Source organism: Acyrthosiphon pisum, chromosome A1 (assembly GCF_005508785.2).
Source record: "Acyrthosiphon pisum isolate AL4f chromosome A1, pea_aphid_22Mar2018_4r6ur, whole genome shotgun sequence".
In the NCBI taxonomy this organism is placed as follows: Eukaryota; Metazoa; Arthropoda; class Insecta; order Hemiptera; family Aphididae; genus Acyrthosiphon; species Acyrthosiphon pisum.
Genome location: NC_042494.1, coordinates 71,948,802 through 71,972,982, shown reverse-complemented (window position 1 = coordinate 71,972,982; position 24,181 = coordinate 71,948,802). Strand labels below are relative to the sequence as shown.

The 24,181-nt window shown below is 33.5% G+C and overlaps 1 protein-coding gene across 3 annotated transcripts in view; it reads right to left on the bottom strand.

Moving 5' to 3' along the window:
• Positions 1-24,181, bottom strand: part of LOC100570812 — a 244,928-nt gene that overhangs the window by 31,410 nt on the left and 189,337 nt on the right. For all 3 annotated transcript variants that reach the window (XM_003242601.4, XM_003242600.4, XM_008182083.3), the window contains one exon: positions 15,270-15,360. In XM_003242601.4, coding sequence (XP_003242649.1) covers positions 15,270-15,360 — 91 coding nt within the window. The remainder of the gene's footprint in view (positions 1-15,269; positions 15,361-24,181) is intronic.

The window sequence follows — 24,181 nt, the reverse complement described above, 5'->3', positions numbered from 1 at the left end:
TTTTTTCTATTTTCTCTTCCTTTGTATAATATTTATAACAATATTAGATAATATGCAGGTCGGAAATCGAGAGAGATTAAATCAAAATTTACGCTGCGCCGTTTTTTAACAAATCTTCCCGGTTTATTATTCAGTGAATTAAATATAATGTAAGGCACTAAACCTAAAAGAGGGTTTAACTCAAACGTGGTGTCATTTAAGTACGGGGTGCATCTGAAGATCCACAATTGATTATTCCTGACAATTTTGAAAAGTTGAGTCTCAATGTCACCTATACACGATACACCTACAATTTGAATGACTGTAAATCAATCGGGTGATGTTTTGGTTACAGAGTGAAATGCGTAATGGTGTTACAATTTCAAAATGTTTTAATAGCCCTGCAGTAATACACTAATACCTACACTACTTAAATTGAAAAAATATTCTTAAGTTGGTATTTCAAAGATGTCATTTTTGATTTTCATGGTATAGTTGTTTTCCTATGTAAATGTAATAATTAGGAGACTATACTAAAAAGTGTAACTAAAAAATAAATCCGTCGCTTTTACAGCTATTATTTACAAATAGAATATCACATTTCTCACGATTGGCGATGTGTACTTCAGAATAGCTATATTATAATATTATGTACCTATAGTCCATAATCCTGCACTCGACGACTTGATGCGAAGTCACGAGAAGTGACCTGTAATAATTGATTTTGTTCGAGATATTTTTCGTCCTCAAACGTATGTGTATAAACTTATCTAAAATACTATACATTGCACTTTAGGTACTTATATTAAATAAGAGCACCACGACGTTTACTACGAGTTAGCTGTGTACTAATGGCGGAAACTATTTGACAAAACTAATCCCGGTATGCAGCGCTCTAAATCAAATTAAATACATTCTGAGGATCATTGTGAACTCAGTGCTGCCGTCTATTAATCATCACGCGCAAAGTCCTCGCAAAACATATTACGCGTATTCCTCGTCGACTGACGTTAATTAAGTGCTCGGCGTTTTGTTTTTTAACGTAAATCCCGGAAAGTCGAAGTTTCCAGTTGATATATTATAAGGCATTACCTACCTGGATATTATTTTATGAAACTCGTATTTTCTCTGTTTTTGCATACACGAAACCCGTTCGTAAATGTTGTTCAGAAAAATCCATAATTATCCTGCAGCCGACAAGTGATGAGAGGTGAAGTCAAAATTGCTAAAACGTTTAATTATTAATACAAGAGAAAAAGTTAAGATCAAACTACACGGACTAATAAAAATCAAATCATTTTACACGCGTGTTATACGTCAATATACGATATTATGTAATGGGTATCTACATTAATTCAATTAGAGACACCTCAAGTCATTTTTCTAGGGTTATTAATCCCTTTATTAATACTCTTTACAAATTGCCTTATCGTACATAATAATTGATAACAGGTTGTAAATAACGAAATTAAGTGATATTTAAAAAATATTATATACAAGGTAAAAAGGAATAGCGAAGTTGAACGAATATAATATACAATATACATTCCAAATGTCATGTGAAAAAAATGCAAGAAATCGCTCAAGAACCAATATAATCACCACCATTGTTGTCACACGAATTTTGGAGGGCCCTGAATGTATATATCCATTCAACTCCACGATTTGCATATTTCCTCTTACCAGTCAGATAATATATGAAAATTGTTTGTTTTGCGTATTGAAAGGGATTATTCCAATCGAGTTAAGCAAACATGACATGACAAAAATGAAACGGCAACTGTCTAAAACATTACTATTGACTTTAAAATCTAACCTTTGATGTTGTAGGTCGCCTGCAATAATTCGGTTATCGTCAATGTCGACGGGAAACATATAGAAAACGACCAGCGTCAGCTATTTAATATTATGCGTATTGGAATATAATATGATTCAACGGGATGTAAGCGAAAACAAGGGTGGCCAAGCCGGTAATAATTTTGAGGGTCTAAACGCATCCATGGTGCGGTAGGTCACCGCTGCAACTGAAGCAGACACAAGTCGGACCATATTATTTGTATTGCTATTGCGTCTATACATCTACGTGAAAACCGTTCGGCTTCGGAATACATTATAATATATATTGTTATTATTGTAATGATCAGCGGTTTCATTATTTTTCGAAAAACCTCTCTCTCCCCAAACGGCAAACACGCAAAACAACTACGACCTGACATTCGTTATCGAACCGCATACGACAAACAACGCACAACCGCGACGTTGTTATTTCACGAGAACGGTTTGGCGGTGCATATCGTATATATATGGGCTCAAACATTGCAAATTTAGGGGTGCGTCGTACGCAGGAGACAGCTCTCCCGACGGGTCGGGTGGTATTTAATATTTATTATGAACGTGCATATAAAAAAAAACCACCCTCTTGTCTCCGCCACCGCCGGTCACCGTCGTCGCTAACGAACTATCGACGTGAATAATGTACATAAATATATATATATGCACATACGCGGACGTACACGTATATTTGTGACGAGGGGCGAGGTAATAATAAGCCTCGATCGGAGCCAAACTTAGGTGTGGCGGGGTGGGAATCGGGCTAGAGAGTACCATGGCTAGGGGTCGTTTCGCGCTCGGTAATGAAGCGACGAGACCGCTCGGGGACCGGTCGTTGGATGCGGTGGTGGCTGTTAAATCCCGTGAGACGGCGATGGCTCGCTCTGTACACACACCGTGCGTTGACATACACACACACAAAATGTTATATAATATTGTATAATATGTATGTGTAATTTGTGGTCCGTAAGTCCGCGAGTGCAGTGTACACAATATTATGTGTATCATAAAATAGTACATGAAATTGTGTACACAAACGTCCAGCCATACCCGTCGAATACCACGTGAGTACAGCGTACACGACGTAAGTCTGTACAGCTTACATTTTGTAATAGATATATTATAATATGATATAGGACCGCGACAGCAGATCGTCCTCGCCGACTGTGACCGAGTTAACTGCTGCAGTTTACACGGACGATTGCGCTTCCGTTGTCATGGCGATTACCTACATAATATATTATTATATAACTACTATTATAATATACGGTAGTAAAAAAAAGAAAAAAAATCTAGCGTGAAGCGTTCTCGTTTGTTTTTTTTTGCACACGTGTGTCACATAAACTGGTTCCGGACGTCGTTATATACAGACGGGTGTGGGAGGAGGATTATGTACTATCGCGCGCGCCCGAGCTATAATATAGTACAATATATTAATATGTACATACGTTACCGGATATTTAAGCGCAGCTGTTCTTATTACAAACTGCATCCATATAACATTATGTCCTAACTAATAATAATATGTACTCGAGGCATATATTTCGACACTCGTCGTCGGACATCGTATTATTGTTATTGTCGGCAGGCGTATTTTTCAAAATTAAATTAACACAATATTTATCTTTTATAATTTTAGCACCCTTTTACCAAGATATTATTAGAGACGTCATCACATTAGGTCGAAATTATCGAAATACGTATTCGTAATAATAATATAAAACTATAAACTATAACATATTATTCAAACAAAAAAGATAAATTTCTAGGCACTTTACGAATACTTATTCAGTTATACTATACCTAGCAGTGGCGGTTATACATGCTGTTCAAGGGGGGGGGGGGGAGCGAAAATAAAACCAACCCTCCCCCACCCCATAGTATTTATATATATAATATAAAGTTTATACATATAATATAAAATATACACAAAGTATTATAGGTATAAAATATAAATGTATAATAATATTTATATCCTCCAATGGCAAATTAGGTTTTGATTTTTTGGATGTAATGTCAAAATAACTGCTTTTCGCTTCATTGACATATTAAAAATAAAATATTAAATAATACAATTCAAATTAATAGGTACTAGGTAGTGGAAATATGAAATTACAACTATTTAGAAAAATACAAATAAACGCATTTCAAAAAAAAATCACCAACGATCAAATAATGAATATCTAGTACTGATAAGTGATAACTGTTATCAGTTATGTTAAGCGTGCCTGACCGAGACATAGAGTTGATAATATACAATACTATGATAATATATTATCCGTGATTAAAACGAAAAAATATTTTGCTATCAAATCATAAAATTCAAAAATTTGTAGATAGATCTTGTGGGTCAGTGATAATATACGAAATTAAAAAAAAAACCAAATCCCAAGGGGGGGCGGTCCACCTTTCGCCCCCCACCCCTTATAACCGCCACTGATACCTAGTTATATATATATATAAATAAATTTACGTTTGTATGGGTCAAATTTTGCACACATATTACTTGAAACTCGGGGAGTGTTGTTTGCTTCGTTTTTCAACCTCTATATCATAGGTGTCTCACACATCAATAGCAGTTTTAACTCTCATAAATATTTTCAATTATTTAGTCTTGAAATATTTTAAATTGCGTCTAGAGGCTGTTTAGGGTTGCACAATTTGGGTATTTCCCAGCAGATACATTTTGATTTCGCGAACACTTAATAATAGTTAATACGGCTAATCTGCATAGTACATACCTACGTGTACATAATATATTAAATTGATATCGACGCTATAAAACAATTACTATGTATAATGTATAATGCATATTGTATATACAATAATACACACATGTGTGTGTGTGTGTGTGTGTGTGTATGTGTGTGTGTGTATGTGTGTGTGTTATTCGTATTTATAGTATGTGCATTTATTATGTTTATACTCAGCTGAGTATCTGTTGTGCGAGATATGACTTGGGATTGGGGTCGGTATAAGGTTATTATAAATATTAATTATGTATATGGCAACGTACAGTATACATAGATATAATATTATACATAATGTAGGTACTAATGCACATGATATAATGGTTGATAATATAATATTTGCAGACTAACGAAACGCGACTATTACGCAGGCCATATAATATGTATAAAAATAATATATTATAATCTTTTGGATCGATTGAAATTTAACATATCGGAGTTTATTAACCCTTTCTTGGAATCACGAAAGCAGAGCACGCGGATAGGACGGACAGTGCTGCAGCAGCTATTACGGCACAACGGTCGATTTAGTGTGCGCAATACACACATAATATTATATTAAAATGTATAATAATATGCAGTCTGTGAGTATATTGTGTGTATAATGTGTGTACATAATATACGCGGCGCGGCCCATCACGACCCATTAAACAACTGGGAGAGTTTTTAGTCCCCCTTCAGTCGGTCATGAAGCCGCCGCCTTCCTTATTCTTATATATATAGTATATACGTACTATTTAAATGAACCATACATATATATATATATATTATATAATATTATAATCTACAAGCCACGATAAGCGTGTCGTTCGTTTCGTTTATTGATTTAAGAACGGAAAGAAGACGGATTCATCACTCGCGGCACGTGACAGAGTTATAATAATCTATTGTATACTGTATATAGCAGTATTACACAATGTGTACGTATATATTATTATTGTTATTTTGTTTACTCGCGGACCAGGTGGAGGTTGTGTCTGATGTATACACAGTGATTGAAAAGTATAACGAGATACGATAATGCAGTGCCGTTGATACGAATTTAATATCCGGAGGGTCAGGGGTATCATAATAATTAATAATTTCATATTATCATAACTATGACTTTTAAATTCAGTAAATTATTTATAAAAATTAACCTACGTTTATCAGTTAACTTGTATGTATATTCAAAATATAATAAGTACTCCATTTTGACAACAGACACTAAATATCTTTTACTATGGTAATTTGGTTTTATTTATTCTTATTTTATACAGAAATTATATTTTACACTTAATTTATACGGAATATACATTACACTAAGTCATTCCTCGTTACATACAAATGGGCAACGGTTTACGTGTGTAATGACGAATATGAAATATTTTTTGTGGCCTAGTGACAAAAAAATCTGTACAAAAACAGACAAGAAGTTGATTGTAATAATAATAAAAATATGATAATATATGGAATAAATTTAAAAAATGATCTACACCTTAAGTGATTTAGATAATAATAATAATAATAATAATAAAAAATTGGTAATTCCTTAAATATGACAAATTTCGATAAAACAAAAAATATATAATTCTAAGACATCAGAATTCAAATTTTAAGCTTTTTTGCTTTGGTAAATATTATATCACATAACATGCAGACGAATCAAAAATCGTTGTAGGTATATGATATGAAGCATCCATATAATAATACCTTATATTCCTATGTAGGTATACTTTGATATATTTCTCAGGATTTTACAAAATTATTACCTACTATAAAAAATCAGTTTCCTGGTCAATTTATATTTATACACATAACTTATAGTACTATTATACTAAAATATTATAGTTTATAATATTATACAGTGTCCTATGACCGCGTTTATCCTCGTTTCTATACTTTTACTGGCTAGTCAACTTAATTAATATACACGTGATCTTTCACCCACCTCTTGCTAAAACTTCCACATTTGACGCAATAAAACCGATCGCCTCAAATTGGTAAGAAAAATAAAAACTAAAATTTATGTTTCCGAACCTAAACTCGAACGGCCGTCGGAGGTTTGTGTGCGCACACATTTTTATGCGATTTACTGCAATTCAGAAGACGTGTATAATAATATTATGATAAGTTATAACAGTCGTCGCTTATATTATCATATTATGTTATATTATTACTAGAACACAACGTTCACTCATATACCGTAGGGTGTAGGTGATGGCCGATGATGATAATAAAATAATATGATATATAATATAGACCGCTCGCGCAGTCGATTATGATTAACAATTTAATATCACGACGCGCGTAATAGCACGGCGATCGATAAAAAAACGCGACGGGATTATTTTTCACATCATACCATATACCGTGTTACCGTGTATATGCGGCTATAACCCGACCGATGAGCGCAACGATGCTTTATATATAATATATATTAGTTATATACATACATAAAACCGAAAACCGAGGCGTGCGTTTCACGTATATTAATATCGTTAAAAGGGTACTCTCCGGAAAGTTTCGAACACGTGCGTCACCCAGGGGACTTTCCAGTAGAACGTGTAACTTTTTTTGTAACTCTTTTTTTGTGTTGTTATTATTTTCGTATTTTTTTTTTTTTTTTTTGACGTTTTACCGTTGAGCCCATCATAATATTATTATTATTATTATTGTAAGTACATGTGTAAATATATTCTAGTTTCACGCGATAATTCGTCTTTGGACGCTTCGTTAGAATCGAAATAAATATATAAAACTCTATTATAACGGCTACAGATTGTATATTATAATATTATTACAACATCTTTTCCATCATCTGCAAAACATTTACCTAGTCGGATGTATAAGTAAATATTATCAAATGCATGCATTTAGCAGGATTCCGATGGTTTTGAAAAAACTACTGTTGTTAACACTTATATTTTATAAACTCTATATTATTATGTATTATAAGGACTTAATACATTTAACTCATAAGAAAACAAATTATATTTAATACTTAACTGCAGCTCACGGCTATGGTAAAAGCAGCGTTACGGCGTGTATCAATAATAACATAACCTGATCATTTTTATCTAAAATTATATTAATAGGTATTATAGTATAATACTGTAAAACCTCCTTATAGCGGACCCTCAATATTAAGGAAATACATCCATAACAGTCCCAGACATCCTATAGTCTTTACCTATCCTGTATATTTAGCCACCCTATAACGGGAAAATCAGTTAGTCTCGAGCTATCCGTTATAAGGAGATTTTAACATAATTTATGATGCGTGCATAATTTTCTAAAAAATATCATAAGACAAAATGCTCTGACAAACGTTGGCTGCAGCAGGCAACTGAAAATAATTTTTTAGTGCGTACTTCAGCAGAATCCGAATTCGCAAAAGATAAGAGAACCACTCCGTATAATCGAAAAGGTGGTTTAAATATACTATATTATACATAATGTGTGTGCGGACTGAATAAAAAAAAATCGCGCACCACAAAAAGACAATATCGCGTGGGTGTTCCATTAAAAGGCACTATATATAAGTATTTTTTTTACCTTTCGCAGTAGAGCGAAACGACATTTAATTTTATGCGCGTTCTCGTGGACGCAATACGCGTATATCACTTGGTTTTTAGCAAGCATTTAGCACTTGAATAATATTTATTCTGAAATGTTGATGAAAATTAATTTTATATAATTTACGACTTCAAGAAAATATAATTTCAAAAAATATTAAACCGGAAAAAACTCAATTTTTATAACCAAAAATATTATATGGTGCATTTTAATCTCGAATGGCCACCACAATATCGTATTGACGTTTTCGTTCAGCGTGCATTACGTAAGTACACCTAACTACCTAAAACCCAAGTTTAATCTTGGTAATAATAATATTAAGTTTTTACGCAATCGTCGGGGTACAGTTTAATAATAGGTAGGTACCTATAGGTAATACGCATCGGTACCTACCCTAAATATATAATGTTATTATGTGGGTCGAACGAGTTCACGTCTTAATAATATATTTATACCATTACTACTGGTCACACGCGGTGTACGCACAATATTATATAATATTATATTATTTATTTCATCAACGGAGCCGAAGACCTGCACGTGTGTCATGCATATGAACGGGGAAAAAATTAATATATATTTTGAAAAAGATAGCTTTTTATACGACGCACGTACGTGCAAATTGGATCACGATAATTAAACGCGGGAGGCGACCCTCGTTTTAATCAAATTTCAAAAATATTACACACACACACACATTCACACACATATACCGACGAAGTTAACACACGCGTAGATATATTATCTGTACCAAACAATTATTGTCGTTATTCGTTGTATAGAATAAACGCTGTAAGCCGGCACCACTGCCTACGCGCTTACGTATGCGTATGAATTAGACTCGTGTTATTCATTATAATTTATAATTGTCGTGTGAAGTACTTACATTTAAACGGAAAAGAATGTTCTGTTTTGTTGCCGGACGGTCAATACGTGTTTACGCACGAAATTCGGATATAACAGGTAAAAAACAAGTATCCCTGGAGGAAAAAACCGTCCGGACAAATAAAATTATATCGGAAACAAAAATATCTAAAAATAAAATGTATAATAAACTAATAAATTGTCGACATTTTCAAAAGTGGCCGATATAGCCGGGATATACTTAGCAGTATACTTTCATCGTCGTATATTAGAAATACCACGAAAGACTCTACAATAATACTCAAGGTAACTATAGGCGTATAGTTGCCAGTTATTTGCCTTGAGGGTGTCGACTTTATATTTTTTCGGATGTGTGTAAGTCATCGTATACAAAAATGTGTTAATAGTAAAAAGTTGTAGTTTGAAATTATTACGGTACATATCAATATTGTGGTTGATGTTTTAAAAAAAAAATATTTATGTTTTAATCTAGGATATTAAGGTAAAAACATTAGTCTTTCATAATAAACAAACATAAAATAATATAATTACACACAGATAGAATATAAATCACTTCACTTTTTTAGTTTTACCTATAGTAATCGGATTTTGTTGTGTGCACTCTATAAAATAATATAATACATTTATGATTTCCGACATCCGTGAACACAGTGGCACACATGCGTAACATAATTTACTTATAACTAGGTACATAAAACTTTGTTGAAAATTTTAAATGCTTTTACAAATTGATGTACTTTTGTTAAAAAACGAAAAAGCGCTGCTAATTTGTGCTTCTATACTTGTAGTTAGTCGATGACTTGTCGTGCATTTGGCGACGAATCATTATGAACGCAAATCGAACACATAATATTATATTATACCGGGTGATTCTTTTACCGGTTAGGTTAATATAGGTTAGTATATACCGGTTTAAGTAAAATTGTATTATTTAGGTGTACATAAAATCATTTATTATGCGTTCACAATGTTCACTGACCATATTTGACTACTAATAGGTATAATCATCTTAATATAAACGTATCACAATAACTCGAATTTATTTGGTCACCGTCGTATTATCGTTATCCAAACACTATAATACGTTATGCTTATCCCGCAAACTTTATCACACCGTGTAAGCCTTCTCGAAATATACGCCTACCAACTAATAATATATTATTGTTGAGTCGTCGGTGAATCAGATTTTTTATGATCAGACTTTGTGATTGCGCAATAATTTACCATGGTAATGATTATTAAATCATACTCGTGGTTATATACGAAATATAGTGCGAGTCTAAAACTTTAGATACGGTTTCGACAACGAAAATATTTATTGATATTTTCGATACACTTTGTGGTGAAAAACATAATATAAATAATATACGTGCGAAAGAGTCACGCAGTGTACAGATTATAATGTGGAGTAGGTACCTAAATTACCAACAGCGATTTGTGGATGACCCTTTCCAAAGTCCAAATTTGTCCTCTCCGTCCCTTTGCGTATACCATCTATATAAGTATACATATATAAGCATACACTCATACACATACACATACATATAGTATTATTATTATTATCATTATTATATTCTCCAGACTGGTCGTAAATTTTAAGTGGTTATATGGTTTGTCGTGGTCGGAGATACGCGCGATTGTGGCCGATGCACGAGTCGCGAGATATCCGTAAAAATGCGCTTATCTGTACAGCGCACAGTCGAAACCACCCGGGGAGGGTTGCCCTCAACCCTTACCCAAAAGACCCCACCCCCTCCCCCCCGTACTACCACAAACCGATCCCCCGCGAGTGTGGAAATCACGCACTAGATGCTTAAACGGCCCCTCGGGCCCGGCTCGAATGGTAAATTGCGGTCGTATGACGGCGAAGTTCAAATACATAATATATAGGAAGGTATAGGTATATAATATATAATGTATATTATAGGTTACCAGCTAAATCGATGACGACCTAACCACGACTGAGTTACGCATACACATAATATGTATCGTTATGTCAGTTTTATGTTTACTCACCATTACCTATGCAGCGATGTCGTTATAAAAACGACAATATTTAGTGCATATAATTTGATGAGTGTAAAGGCAAACAACTCTCAATTTTTGATATTGTTCAAATTACCTATGCCAAAATTGCATCAAAAGAAGGAAATTATATTATTAAATATAATATTATTATTAAATGTTATTTCGTAAATTTAAATGAAGACTGAATATATTATCGATAACTTCTTGTCCCATGGAATTTCTGGTTTCACCTTAATATTTAACAGATTCCATTTGTTTTTAATCAAAGCTTTGAGTTCGTCGGATAGTAATTTTTGTTCGTGGAATCTAAGTTCCAACACGTCATAGCTGCTTTCGACATAACTGGATCGATTTAATACAAATCGTATGATTATTTTCAAACGATATCGGTAATGAACGTATATTTATTTATTTATGATCAAATATTTTAGTGCGTATATATTACTACATTTGTCATGTTTTATAAAATAAACGATCGTTATATTATTATTTTGAAGCGTGTATAGTAAGTTTATCTTTGATTTTCGGTTGTGTTCGAAGATGGACATAATAATAATATTATTGAATTATATTATATATACGTCATAACTCACAATATGTGTGCCCAATTCGTCAAAATGGAAATTAATCATCATCACGTTCTGCCTAATATTATAGTCGAGAGAACGATTTTATATATTTTATTATAATATTATTGTATAATACGGTTCCAAAAATAATGCATCGATTTATTAGCGTAACAAAAACTTCATTCTTACGTCTCCACAGAAAGGAGTCACATGGTGTGAGGTCGGTGGTCTTAGCGGCCAGGAATTGAGACGTTGGTCCTGGTTACCGTTGCAGCACTACCTATCCAGCGTTGTGGTTAGTAACGATTTACGAAACTTCGAACTTCATAGTGCCAATGTGTAGGAGTTTGAATACCACCACGATATTGTGCGGATGGTGGCCACATCAACATCAATCGTAGGAAGGATTTATGAAATATATTTACTTTTTCTGTAGGTACCGTTTTTCAATCAAAAGTTACGGTCATTCAAAATCGATGCATTGTTTTTGAAATGCCCTGTACAGTGTACACTATGTACAGCTGGTGTCATTATTATCATTACTTTTACCACGTGTGTGTGTGTGTGTGTGTGTGGGTGGGTGGGTGTGTGTGTGTGTGACATCGAATGCATTATAATAATATTCGGGTATATAATACACGTGTAAATCGCGTTTACATATTATTATACAAAATATACAATAATATATTGTTTTAGGTACGTGTAGATCAGTCATCGGTACTCCGTCAACGTTCCGATTTCGAACAATATTTTTTTAACGTTATTATTACTACCTTTAGTACACACAAGCGTCGTGCGTGCGTGTGATTGTATACAGACAATGTATAAACGTATCGTAAAATAATTAAATCGGACGTGATTGTCGGACGTTCCGAATCCATCGTTTCGAATATTATATTGTGTGCGTATGTATAACGTGTGTATTTATGTAAGCGAGACGGCTAGTGGGAAAACAAATATGAACGACATCGACAACGTGGTCAGGTGGACGAAACGCGACAGGAAAAATAATCGCGAAATATCATTCACGCACGGTTCAGCCGGTTAAAACAATATTGGTGAGTAGGTACTAAGAGGCGTTTGTCCAGGTATTGAATTACACACAGGGATGAAAAACAGATGGGGAAGAAACCAAAAGCGAACCTTATGATATAAACCAGCCAGAATATAATTATATCCTATAAAGAATAATAAAAAAAAAAACGATAATTTTTAATCACCTCATTACACAATAATATTTATTTTACCTATATTATATTATACAATATAATTATGGTCAGCGTGCAGCAACGACGTTTGCATATTATATATTATACTCGTAGACATATATACCACATATACCGCTTAGTATCCGTTGGACGTATAATTTAAATGTATAAAATGTCTCTGGGGAAGGGTTTGTGGCACATTTGGTGGGTAAACGACTCGGCAGTTGTTCGCGTCTATAATACTCACACACACAATATATATTATATCACGCGTAAAGATAAGTGAATGCGTTTCGTCGAAGAATCGTCGTTGCCTCTACACGGGGCCGTGTCAGCGCCTCCGAGTCTAAACACATTAGGTATATATACTTACTGTACAGAAAACACACACACATACACATACTGATATTATATATATGTAATATGTCGTCCACCGCGGGAGTGTAAAGAAGAGGGCGAGCGGGCGCGGTGTTTTCTGGTCGTGCGTGGCGTGTCTCCGCAATTAATTTCGTATTCCCCGAGTACACACACACGTCTCCGGCATACACGACCGCGACGACCGTGGGGGGGTGACGTCATTTATATCCGTACAATCGATATTTGTGCGTATGCCCGAGGCCCGAAACCCCTTTTCCGCGCTAAGTTTTTTTGACAAGCTCGACAACAACATACGACGTCAGAGTACATATATATTATATTATATACGTGCATACTGCAGTGGTGCAGTATTATAGAGAGAAGAGACCCAGCGAGGATTATATAGCTGCGGCGGATAGGGACGACTGGCGACTGCGACTGCGGCGGCGGCGCGACGTCCGTCGGGTGAGAACGTCGGTCGGCGGTTGGTGAAGAGCGAGAGAGGTGGGGGTGGACAAAAAAAAAAATAGAAAATAGAAAACAATAAACCCCCGATGCTAAACGTGAAAACCAAATTCGGTTTTAAAAAGGGTCACGTTCGGAGGGCAGCACACCCTAATTTCACTGTATACGATTTCTTTGTGCGGCGTCGCTGCACAGACACACAGCACCGGCACACGCACATTGCATATATATACAGTGCGTACGTCTATAGGGCTGCGGGGGCGAACAGGGCAGTGTATATAGTGTGTATATTATAACTTTTCATTATTATTATATATAGTATAAAGCGGAGAGCGTTCCCGAGGCAGTCGATTAAAAAATAACGACGGAATCATGTGTGGAATTCAATTTCGCGACCGTCCACGTCGCGGCCAAAATGGAAAACAAATAATATGAAGTTATATAATATATAGAACCTTGTTATATACATTATAATCGACCGCCGCCGGACCCCTCACGACAATACACATATTATGCGCTATTATCTCGTTATATTTTCTTGTTCTATAACATCATAATATTTTAATGGTATACTATACTATTGTGTTATAAGAAAGTTGTTGACTTATTTTTCTTTACCCGTTTCCAGCCATGCACGGAATAATAATAATATTGATATGTAACCCTCGCATAATAGCTCGCGTATGGTCTATAATAATAAAGTCTATATCATACTATTATGTGCGTTTGCGCGGCCACAAACAATACACGTGCACAAAAAAGAAATGTATAATACGGGCCAAATTCTTTTATCCGAGCTACCGCCCGGTACTTTTATAAGAGTGTAGTCTTAGAAAATTCAGCTACCACGTATGTACCGCGCGGTCTATACCTATATTATGATGGGTGAGAGCCTATAATATTATATAAAATCACACGAGGAGTAAATAATGTAGAGAAAACTAGCTGACTGCCGTTTCGGCGTTTCTATACACATACACACGCAAACATAATATATAAAGGGAAAAATATGCCATAAATTCCCGGTACAGGTAGGTCCTGACTCCTATAGGTACCTACATATATATAAATATATGGGTGAATAACATATTATCATAACACAAAAACGAAAAACCGCGTCGTATTTCGTTTCGTATTTAAAGCTAAAACAATAAATCATTTTTAGAAACGCGCGTGTATTTTATAATATTTCTACGACCACGGCTAGTGATTTTAATTTTTGTTTCGAAACCGTTGAAAAAAAATCGTGAGGGTCAAAATATGTACTTATTATACGCCATTTATATTATAATTTACGACGTCTTATAAGTTATAACTACTAAACGTAACGTTTATATTATTAGGTGTACTTATAGTTATTCGCTATGCTGGTTATAACCTAATCAGAATATTATTATAAGTGGATCTACAGCATAAAGCTATATTATAATATCAATAGCTTGTTACGCGTAATTATTAAAAATATGAAATATAAAATGTATTAAAAATGTTACGAAAATCGATTTGTGATTTGCCCGAAAAACGACATTAAAATATGACGTATTATTCCCACGTCCTATTTTATAGTAGATTGTAGGTACATTTGATTAATTTTATAATGCGTATGTAGTTGTTTTAATGAGAAAAAAACATTGACTTACTTCGTAGGAGTTGGCCACAGAGTGTCGGTCTTGCTTCAGTTGCTCAAACTTGGATTTGTATTGAAGCAATGATCGTACGGTTTCCTCCATTCTGTAAAAAAATGAAAAATAAAAATATGAAATTTATTATAATTATGTACAGTACATTATCCTATATAATATTTGTAAGACAAAACAATATATATAATATATATAACATATCAAAGTCGATAAAATATTGACAAGAGGACATGCGCGGCCACGTCGTCTGAGAAGTTCATAATTTTTTCAATCTATATATTTTTATACTAAATAAATATATATATACAGACAGTATAATATATTATATATACAGCACAGCGGACCAAATGGAAAATACCCGATGGAAGTGTTTTTCACACAGACCTCGGCGCGGTATCGAGAGTATATATATTGTTTACAGCCTCGACGAAATCGTTGGAGGAGAAAATTGAGAAGAAATTGAAAACGCGTAAAAAAAACAAACCCGCAGTGTTATATTATTATATACAGTGGCGACGGTGCTAGTAACAAAAAAAAAATAAAAGTACGGGATGACTATGGGAATACATAATAATATATAAAATCGTCTGGTTATACGCACGCATATAATATATATATAATATATATATATAATATACCAGCATTATTTATTAAAACGGTACCGGGGTGGCGGTATCGCATATACGCATATAATATATATTATATTAAATGTATATCTATACGCCACCGTCGGACGTGGGTACGCGCGATGATCGTTTCTCTCTTTTTCGAGGGAAATGTAAAAATGTGCGGCATAGTGTGTATAATGGTTATATTACATAATATACGATAGCTGCCGACTCTTATAATTCAGGAGGGGTAGATGAGAAAATATAAGAAGTCTAAAAGAAGACTGTTTTATTTTTCGCACCCTTATACGCACCACGATATTATTTAATAATAATAAAAAAATAAATAAAAATGCGGGTATTCGATCTGCTGCAGTAAGTCCTCCGCAAAAGGAGACAATATCGACTCGTTTAAAATACGATAAATATTTATCGCCTGCCTCGGGAAGGTAATAAGTCGATATTTTAGGTACGGATATTGTGTCGTGCGAAGGTTCGTGTATCCATATCATACTATTATTAATATATCATCGAAAAACCGTTTCACGTTAGTTTAATAATATAAAAGCTGAACGTAAAAGTCAAAAGCACATTTGCGCGACATCGAATATTATTATAAATCGCGCTCAACCCTTTAGAGATACGTGGCTAATCGAAAATATTCAATTAAAATGTATTATAATATAATAATAAAATATTTTCGTCGCAATAATTCGATACACGCTTTGACGAGGGCGCCGCCGCCGCCCAGGCAAACGGCTCATTAAAATCTGTGAGTCATGTTTTTGCAAATCCCCTCGTCGCAACACCGCTTATTATCGTATAATTATATTTACTGTCATACATGCAGACGGCACACACATACACACACACACACACACACACACACACACACACACACACACACACACACACACACACACACACACACACACACACATCACCGCAGTATTGTGCACATAAGTATAAATCATTAAAGGGCCCGCCGGGCGAAATTTTATACATTTTTTATTATTATTATTATTCCTTTTTAGGACACGCGATTTATTTTTTATTTTTGCGAGGCAAAGAATCTGACGTGTCACGTATGTAAGGCTTTAGTACCTATACCACTATAATATACCTGCAAATATGAAAACCTATGTAGTATGTACCTACTGTAATAGTGTATGCGGTTAGTTTTCAAACGCTTATCCGTCCATTTAGACAAAATAATTAGTCAACTGTACTAGAATCTTAAAATGTTTAAACAAAAAATAATCCAGATAGTGGTGTAAAATCGTGTAAAATATTTTCATAAATTTCTTAATATTTATTTTGTTGATAAAATACGAGTATACCTACATAATATGTCACTTGCGAGACACAAAATAAATAAACAGTATAAGCTGGTGTAACTTTTACATTTTATAAATAATATACGAAATTACCACGCGCATTGCACTTGAAACCGAAATCTCAGCCCACTCGTACGCTATTATTTACCAGCTAGGTACACTTTATGGACGGACATGATTCGGTAGACCTCTCTTTGTGCGAGGACGCTCCGGCGGCGGTTTGCCGATGATTATTACGCGCGCGCCATAAAACGAAACCAAATAATACATTCGAAGTAAGTATAATAATAATATACAATAATATTTAAGGTACACTCCGTTTCGGCGATTTAAGATTTATATTATTATCATCATCATAATAATCAACGTATACCACCGACGACGTCGCTGCCGTATACCGTGATTTTTCCTGTACGGTAATTATTATAATATATTATTACCATGGTACAATAATAATGAAGTCAACGACGACGCACGGCGTTAATTATCGTTTATTATAATCGAATTTGTGACGGGTAGAGGTATACGCAGAGAACCACTCCAAAGTACAAAAGTACCTATCTACCTAATACATGAAAGTATATAGAAGCGAGTGCGCATTATTAAATAATTATTATGCATCCGAAAATTACAGCCGTTCGCCCCGGGAAAAAGCCAATTTAACGATCAAACGTGAATATAAAACCTTTTTTTAATGTTTTTTAAATATACCTCAGTCATCATTACGGCATTACTACATGGGATGTTAATATGTTATATTATAGTAGTATAATATTATGTTACAATAAATAATAATGCATTAATTTGTATTATTTAATATACGTATATTATGCGGTGTAATTCTAATGTTGGCCTTAAAAACAACAATCTCACCCGGAGTGGCATATAATTTAATAATCAATTACGATTTTTATTATTGTTATAATTATAGAAGGTGTTGGGGACAGGTATATGTGTATGTGTATAATTAAGAAATAGTGTAAGTTATACTATTAATATTTTTTTATTGAAATTTAAATCGATATTATAATAATATATTTATATATACGTACCTATTACAATTTACAATATAATGAAGGTGTTTGAACGAAATAAACTCGAGGCACGACATCTCCGCCCGACGGAGGCCTCTTTAAATTACATGCTCGACTTTTTTTTACTAAGAAACTATGCTCGAACTTTGGTTTTTCAAAAGTTTTTACTTTTGACGGTTTTTATTCACCATTCCAGTACATTTTAAGAGTGTACAGAACTCCGAACTTTTATATGTGTATAATATATATTGATGGATTTGTTCCATTGTTTGAAAAGTCTTTCGGGTTTCACAATAGTTATTCGGCTTGGAGATAAAAAAGAATAACAATACCCACTCGCAAACCAAGTTTAAGAGAATAATATTATTTTTCATTAAAAGACGAGATCCATAATTCATATATGATATATGTACAATGTAACATATTTCATGTGAATATAATAATTTATGCTGCTACAAAAAAAAAAAAAAAAACTAAATGCCATTAAAAAAAAAGGTTTGTATGGTCCATATGGTTTATGGATATCAGGATATGCACCAAGTATTCATCCCTCATTATTATATGTGTACTAGATTTTCGTTTGTCTGAATTGTTGATTATTATAAGTATCAATATTATATTATATTTAATCAGTTATTGTATTTGGTACAATCAAAACATTGTTTAATTTCCACACCGAAGGATTGGTACCAGGTTTCTAGTATAAACTGCATACCATTGTACATTATAATATTATGTACCTTTTTTAGCATAACATATAATATTTTGTCATTCAGATTAATATAGAGTACCTACTTACACAAGTAAAAAATAATATTTTGTAAACACTCTATAAAAAACCATATCAGGTACTTTCATGAAACTTCGGGATCTACATGTTGTATATGTCTTTCGCAAAACTGATCCGAATCGATGGAGTGGCACATAGAATACGAGACAATATTTATTATTTTAATGGTCATGAATTAACGTTTGTAAAACCGAAATACAGAAGCTATATCAGTGCTAATGCAGCGAGCTCGAGGTCGGGGCAGCTGTGATCGATAGCTGCTGTATTATGTGCACTGGTATATACATAATAACAATAATAATAATAATAATAATAATAATAATAATAATAATAATTATTATTATATGCGAGCGATGAGATTATTTACCATGGAACATAAAAATAATAAGACGGACGGTGTACCCTCGAGCTTGTGTATACATACGAAGAGTGGGGAGACCTTTCTCTCGGTTTAATAATGCTCTAAAGCCTTTTACAACAACATATAACTATATACAATATATATTATAATAATATACAAAGGCGGATTTAGAGGGGGTGTTTGGGTGCAATAGCACTCCCCCACTCACAACATCCACCGTCATGCATATGTGTTCGTCGTAACAAAGTGTACACATTTTTAAGGTTTTTTATTCTTCAAATACCATAAAAAACTAAAGTAATAAAAATAACTTATAAGTTGTGGTTTGTCGTGTAATTCTGCAATATCTAGGTGTTATAGAATTAGGTAATTATGTATTTCTCCGGTTTGAAAAAAATGTGTTAGAATTATGTAAAAAAATTACAAATTTGAGTGAATCTCACAAACAAAATATTATGATGCACAATATAATAAAAAAATAACGCGTGGGGTACGGGTTTCAGCGGACACGTTCTATATACCAATATAGTTCTATGTAATGTTTTAAGCACGGGTTTATTTTTTAAATTAGCATAACACGTGTCAGAAAAACGTAATATCACATAGATAATTTATATAACCTATAACGCTTGTAATATGTCCCGATCGAGGGATGATGATACTATATGATATAGATAGACTATGATTCATAACATAGATAGGTACCGTTTTTAAAATAATAGATATATGTTATTTTTTCTGTTATTGTGATTCGTTATTATGCTATTATCCTCGTGAAATCATACAACGTTCAACAATTATTTCATATAATAATTTATCATGTCTTTTTACACTATGTTGCATTGTTGCTGCAGGGAGACGCGTGTAAAAGGTATTGCCGCGGCACGATAACGACTTTACAAAGTTTTAATTATTCAATTGTCTCAGTCCTCATAACACTGCAGCGTACAAGTATTATATAGGCGTAGGGTACAATATTAAGTTTGTGCACCGAGAACGTCGACGATTTAAAGTTCTGCGACTGTATGAAATGTTGAACGCGATAGTATGACGGCGGCGGTTTCGGAAATTCGAACTAACAGAAGGAACAAATCAAATAACTATCCTAATTATCGGTAGGCGTGCGTATATATATATATATATATATAGGAACTCGATAAGGACAGCAGTGTTATTATAACTGAGTTTCCCTCCGAATTTCACCGTCGAGTATAACGGATAGTGCGTCCGCAATAGCACTATGATAATATTATTATAATTATATTCAAATAAGCATTTTACATTTCAAATGAAACTTATATAGGTAATAATATTATACAATGGATTTCTATTCTCACGGTTATTGGAGGAGATAAAGTAGAAAGTTTTCTGTTTTTATGGATAACCAGCGATGGTTATTATATATTTTTATTTGTAATGTATGTAGGATGAGACGGATGCAGCAGCGGGCACTGCAGTTATAGACCGCAAGACGCCACAGACATTATGATTTCCTGAGAGTATACGTACATTATACGATATTTATGTTTAATAATATGTTTATCGTCGTAATATATATGAACGTACGACGACGACGACGAGTCGTATATGATTATAATTGAATATATATATAAGACATAAAGTAACAGCGCGGTGTGTTTACAAAATTACATATTTTGAGCAGAGAATTCTCTATGACATGTCTGCGAACAGGAGGTACTACAGATACATAACTATTATCTATCACGGTACTGCAGCGATAAACTGCAATCGCTGCAAAGCCGAATTTCCGGTAAACCTATATTGTATACACCACGTGCAAGTCGTAAAACGTGCGGATGGTTCGAGGATGAGCCGAAATCTACATCTATATAATTTATATATATATACATAAAGTATGCGCAGGGTGATCCGCGCAGCAGGGCTCTTCACCCCCCGACAATAATATTGCAGTACAGGCATTGTATGTTTACAGTGAATACGCGAGAAAACGCCGCCACCGCAACGCCGGTGTACAACATTCGACGGCTTTTTACCGTTCCGGTTCGTGCGAACAGGAAATAGACTTCCGGCTGTAGCGGCGGTGGTTTTGCGCGTCTCCTACCGCCCGCCAACCGGCCGTCCGCGTGTACGACTATAATAACAATAATACGTGAACGGCACAAATTGACGTGGCGTATATACGACTTAGGAATTTCAACCCTTTTGCAGAGAGAGCCGTTGCGAGAGCTTTTGAAATTGGCTCTTTTGTTTGGACTACGCCACCGCTGCCGGTCGGAGGAAAGCGCTGCGGCGTAGTTATCCGGCATTCCGGCTACATGCGCTATATTATATAATGTATTATACAGAATGTCTCTCTCCGAGTTCTTCTCCGTCAATGACTTTTTTTAAGCCAAAATCATTAAGGCGCAAGCATCTCGCATACCCTATTCTTTTTTTGTGTACATTTTATGCAAGCGCATATAATATTATGCACTCTGCATAGTTGAATATATTATTATTGTTACCTTCCATCATAAATATAAACAACAGGACGGGCCGCGGGGCGATCGCGGATGCACGTGAACGAACTGCAGTATAGTATACTGTATATACACCCTGTATAAAATATATTTAATATATTAGAATATTATTATTTTAATACTGTCGTTCCGCCTGCAGAAGCCGAAACCCGCATACAACCGGAAACGCGACTCCTCATCGTTCCGCTCTCTCACACTGTCTCTCACTACCGTCTACCCCTGACCTCCGCTTCAGTGGTTCGTAAAAATCTACACCGTATGTAGGTATACTGTCAGTATTGTATACCTTTAAAATATGCACATAATATTGTTGTAAGTATTTGCGACGTCTACAATATTACAATAATTTCAATCACCTATCGGATGTATATATATTATGAAAATACCTACCTACATAATAAGTACATAACCTACAACGTATATAATATTATATAATATTCTGTATGTATTCGCAACGCGTCTCCTGCTGACAGTCTGACGTGTGCTCGCGGACTGCAATAATATCACTTATTATTACATTGTCAATAACGATGTTTTTTATTGCTACTATTCGAACGGAAGTTTTACATACTTGATAATATAAGCAAAAAAATTATTCAACTTTCGTGAGCTAAAACGAAATTCATGAGTAAGCCTCCCTACAGCAACCTATATGAGTTTAAAAAGAAGCTTAAACTTAAAAAGGTGGGTAAGTGGATGTCGCTCTGCTGTACAGTAGGTTACAAGTGGGTCACTGTATAATGGATAGTATTAAATTTGAATTCAATGATATAATATCACTGTATAAGAAAAACGATTCTGAGTGGAAACGGTTTGTCAGTCTAGGTATTAGACATACCTATTATAGGTATATTTATCTATAGTATTAAAAAAAAATTGACCTATACCTATAGGTATTAATAATAAATTCCAAATTAATCATATCACAATATCTATCAGGTAACGCGTTATACATCAACAAAAAACCGTGGTACTATCATAGATATATAATAGTATACTTTAGAAGTTTCAAGTACCCACAAATAATATTATACAAACATTACAATCACAACAAAATAACTAAAATAGTTATTCCAGGTTTTTTAATATGTAATTTCGTCTGAATTTGAAATTAAAATTACTATAAAAATAAACTGTGCCTATGTATTTCTTAGAATTTTTGGCAACAGAATTAAATATTTACGTGAAATCTTGTTTTAAATTTTCAATCCTTAGATATAAAAATTGAACATTTTATAAATTTTTAACTACGAAATAATTATTAAATTTTAAATTTGATACATTTTGTCAAAATTCGATCTTTAAATACTTATAAAAAAAAAAAAAATGATATAATATCATTGTATAAGAAAAACGATTCTGAGCGGAGACGGTATGCCAATCTAGGTATAAGACATAATATTATATAGTCTATGGTATTTCAAAAAAATTGACCTATAATAGGTACCTATAATAAATTCCAAATTTATCATATCACAATATCTTTTAGGTACTTATAACGTGTTATACATCAACAACGAACCATGATACTATCATAGATATATAATAGTATACTTTAGAAGTTTCATGTACCCACGAATAATATTATACAATCACAACAAAATAACTAAAATAGTGATTCTAGGTTTTTAATATGTAATTTCGTCCAAATTTGTACTTAAAATGACTATAAAAATAAACTGTGTAAATGTATTTTTTAGATTTTTTGGTAACAGAATTAATTACTTACGTAGAATCTTGTTTTAAATTTTCAAATCTTAGATACAAAAGTTGAACATTTTATACATTTTTAACTACAAAATAATTATTCAAATTTAAATTTGATAAATTTTGTCAAAATTCGATCTTTAAATGCTTATAAAAAAAATTTGTGCCTATGTATTTTTAATATTTTTCAACTGCTATTGTAACAATATATCAGGAGCTTTGTATTAATTTTTTACACTTTTTAGCCCAATAGATAAAACTTTATTGATATTTATAGAAAAGAAAACTAAAATAATTGAAAACTGACAATGTCCGTAAACAGCTCAAAAAGAGTCAAATTATTTTCAAAATTTTATTGTATATAGAAAATGTTAATATAAACATTCAATGAAATTTTCAAGTTTCTACAGTCATTCGTTTTTTAATTACAACAAAATAAGAAATTGTTACATAATCGAGTGAATATCAATGTTGTAAAATATGAATTTCAACGCTCATAAATATTTAATTTGAGTTTCTTATAGACATTTTTTTTTTTTTTTTGATAAAGGTAGATAATCCTTATAAAGAAATC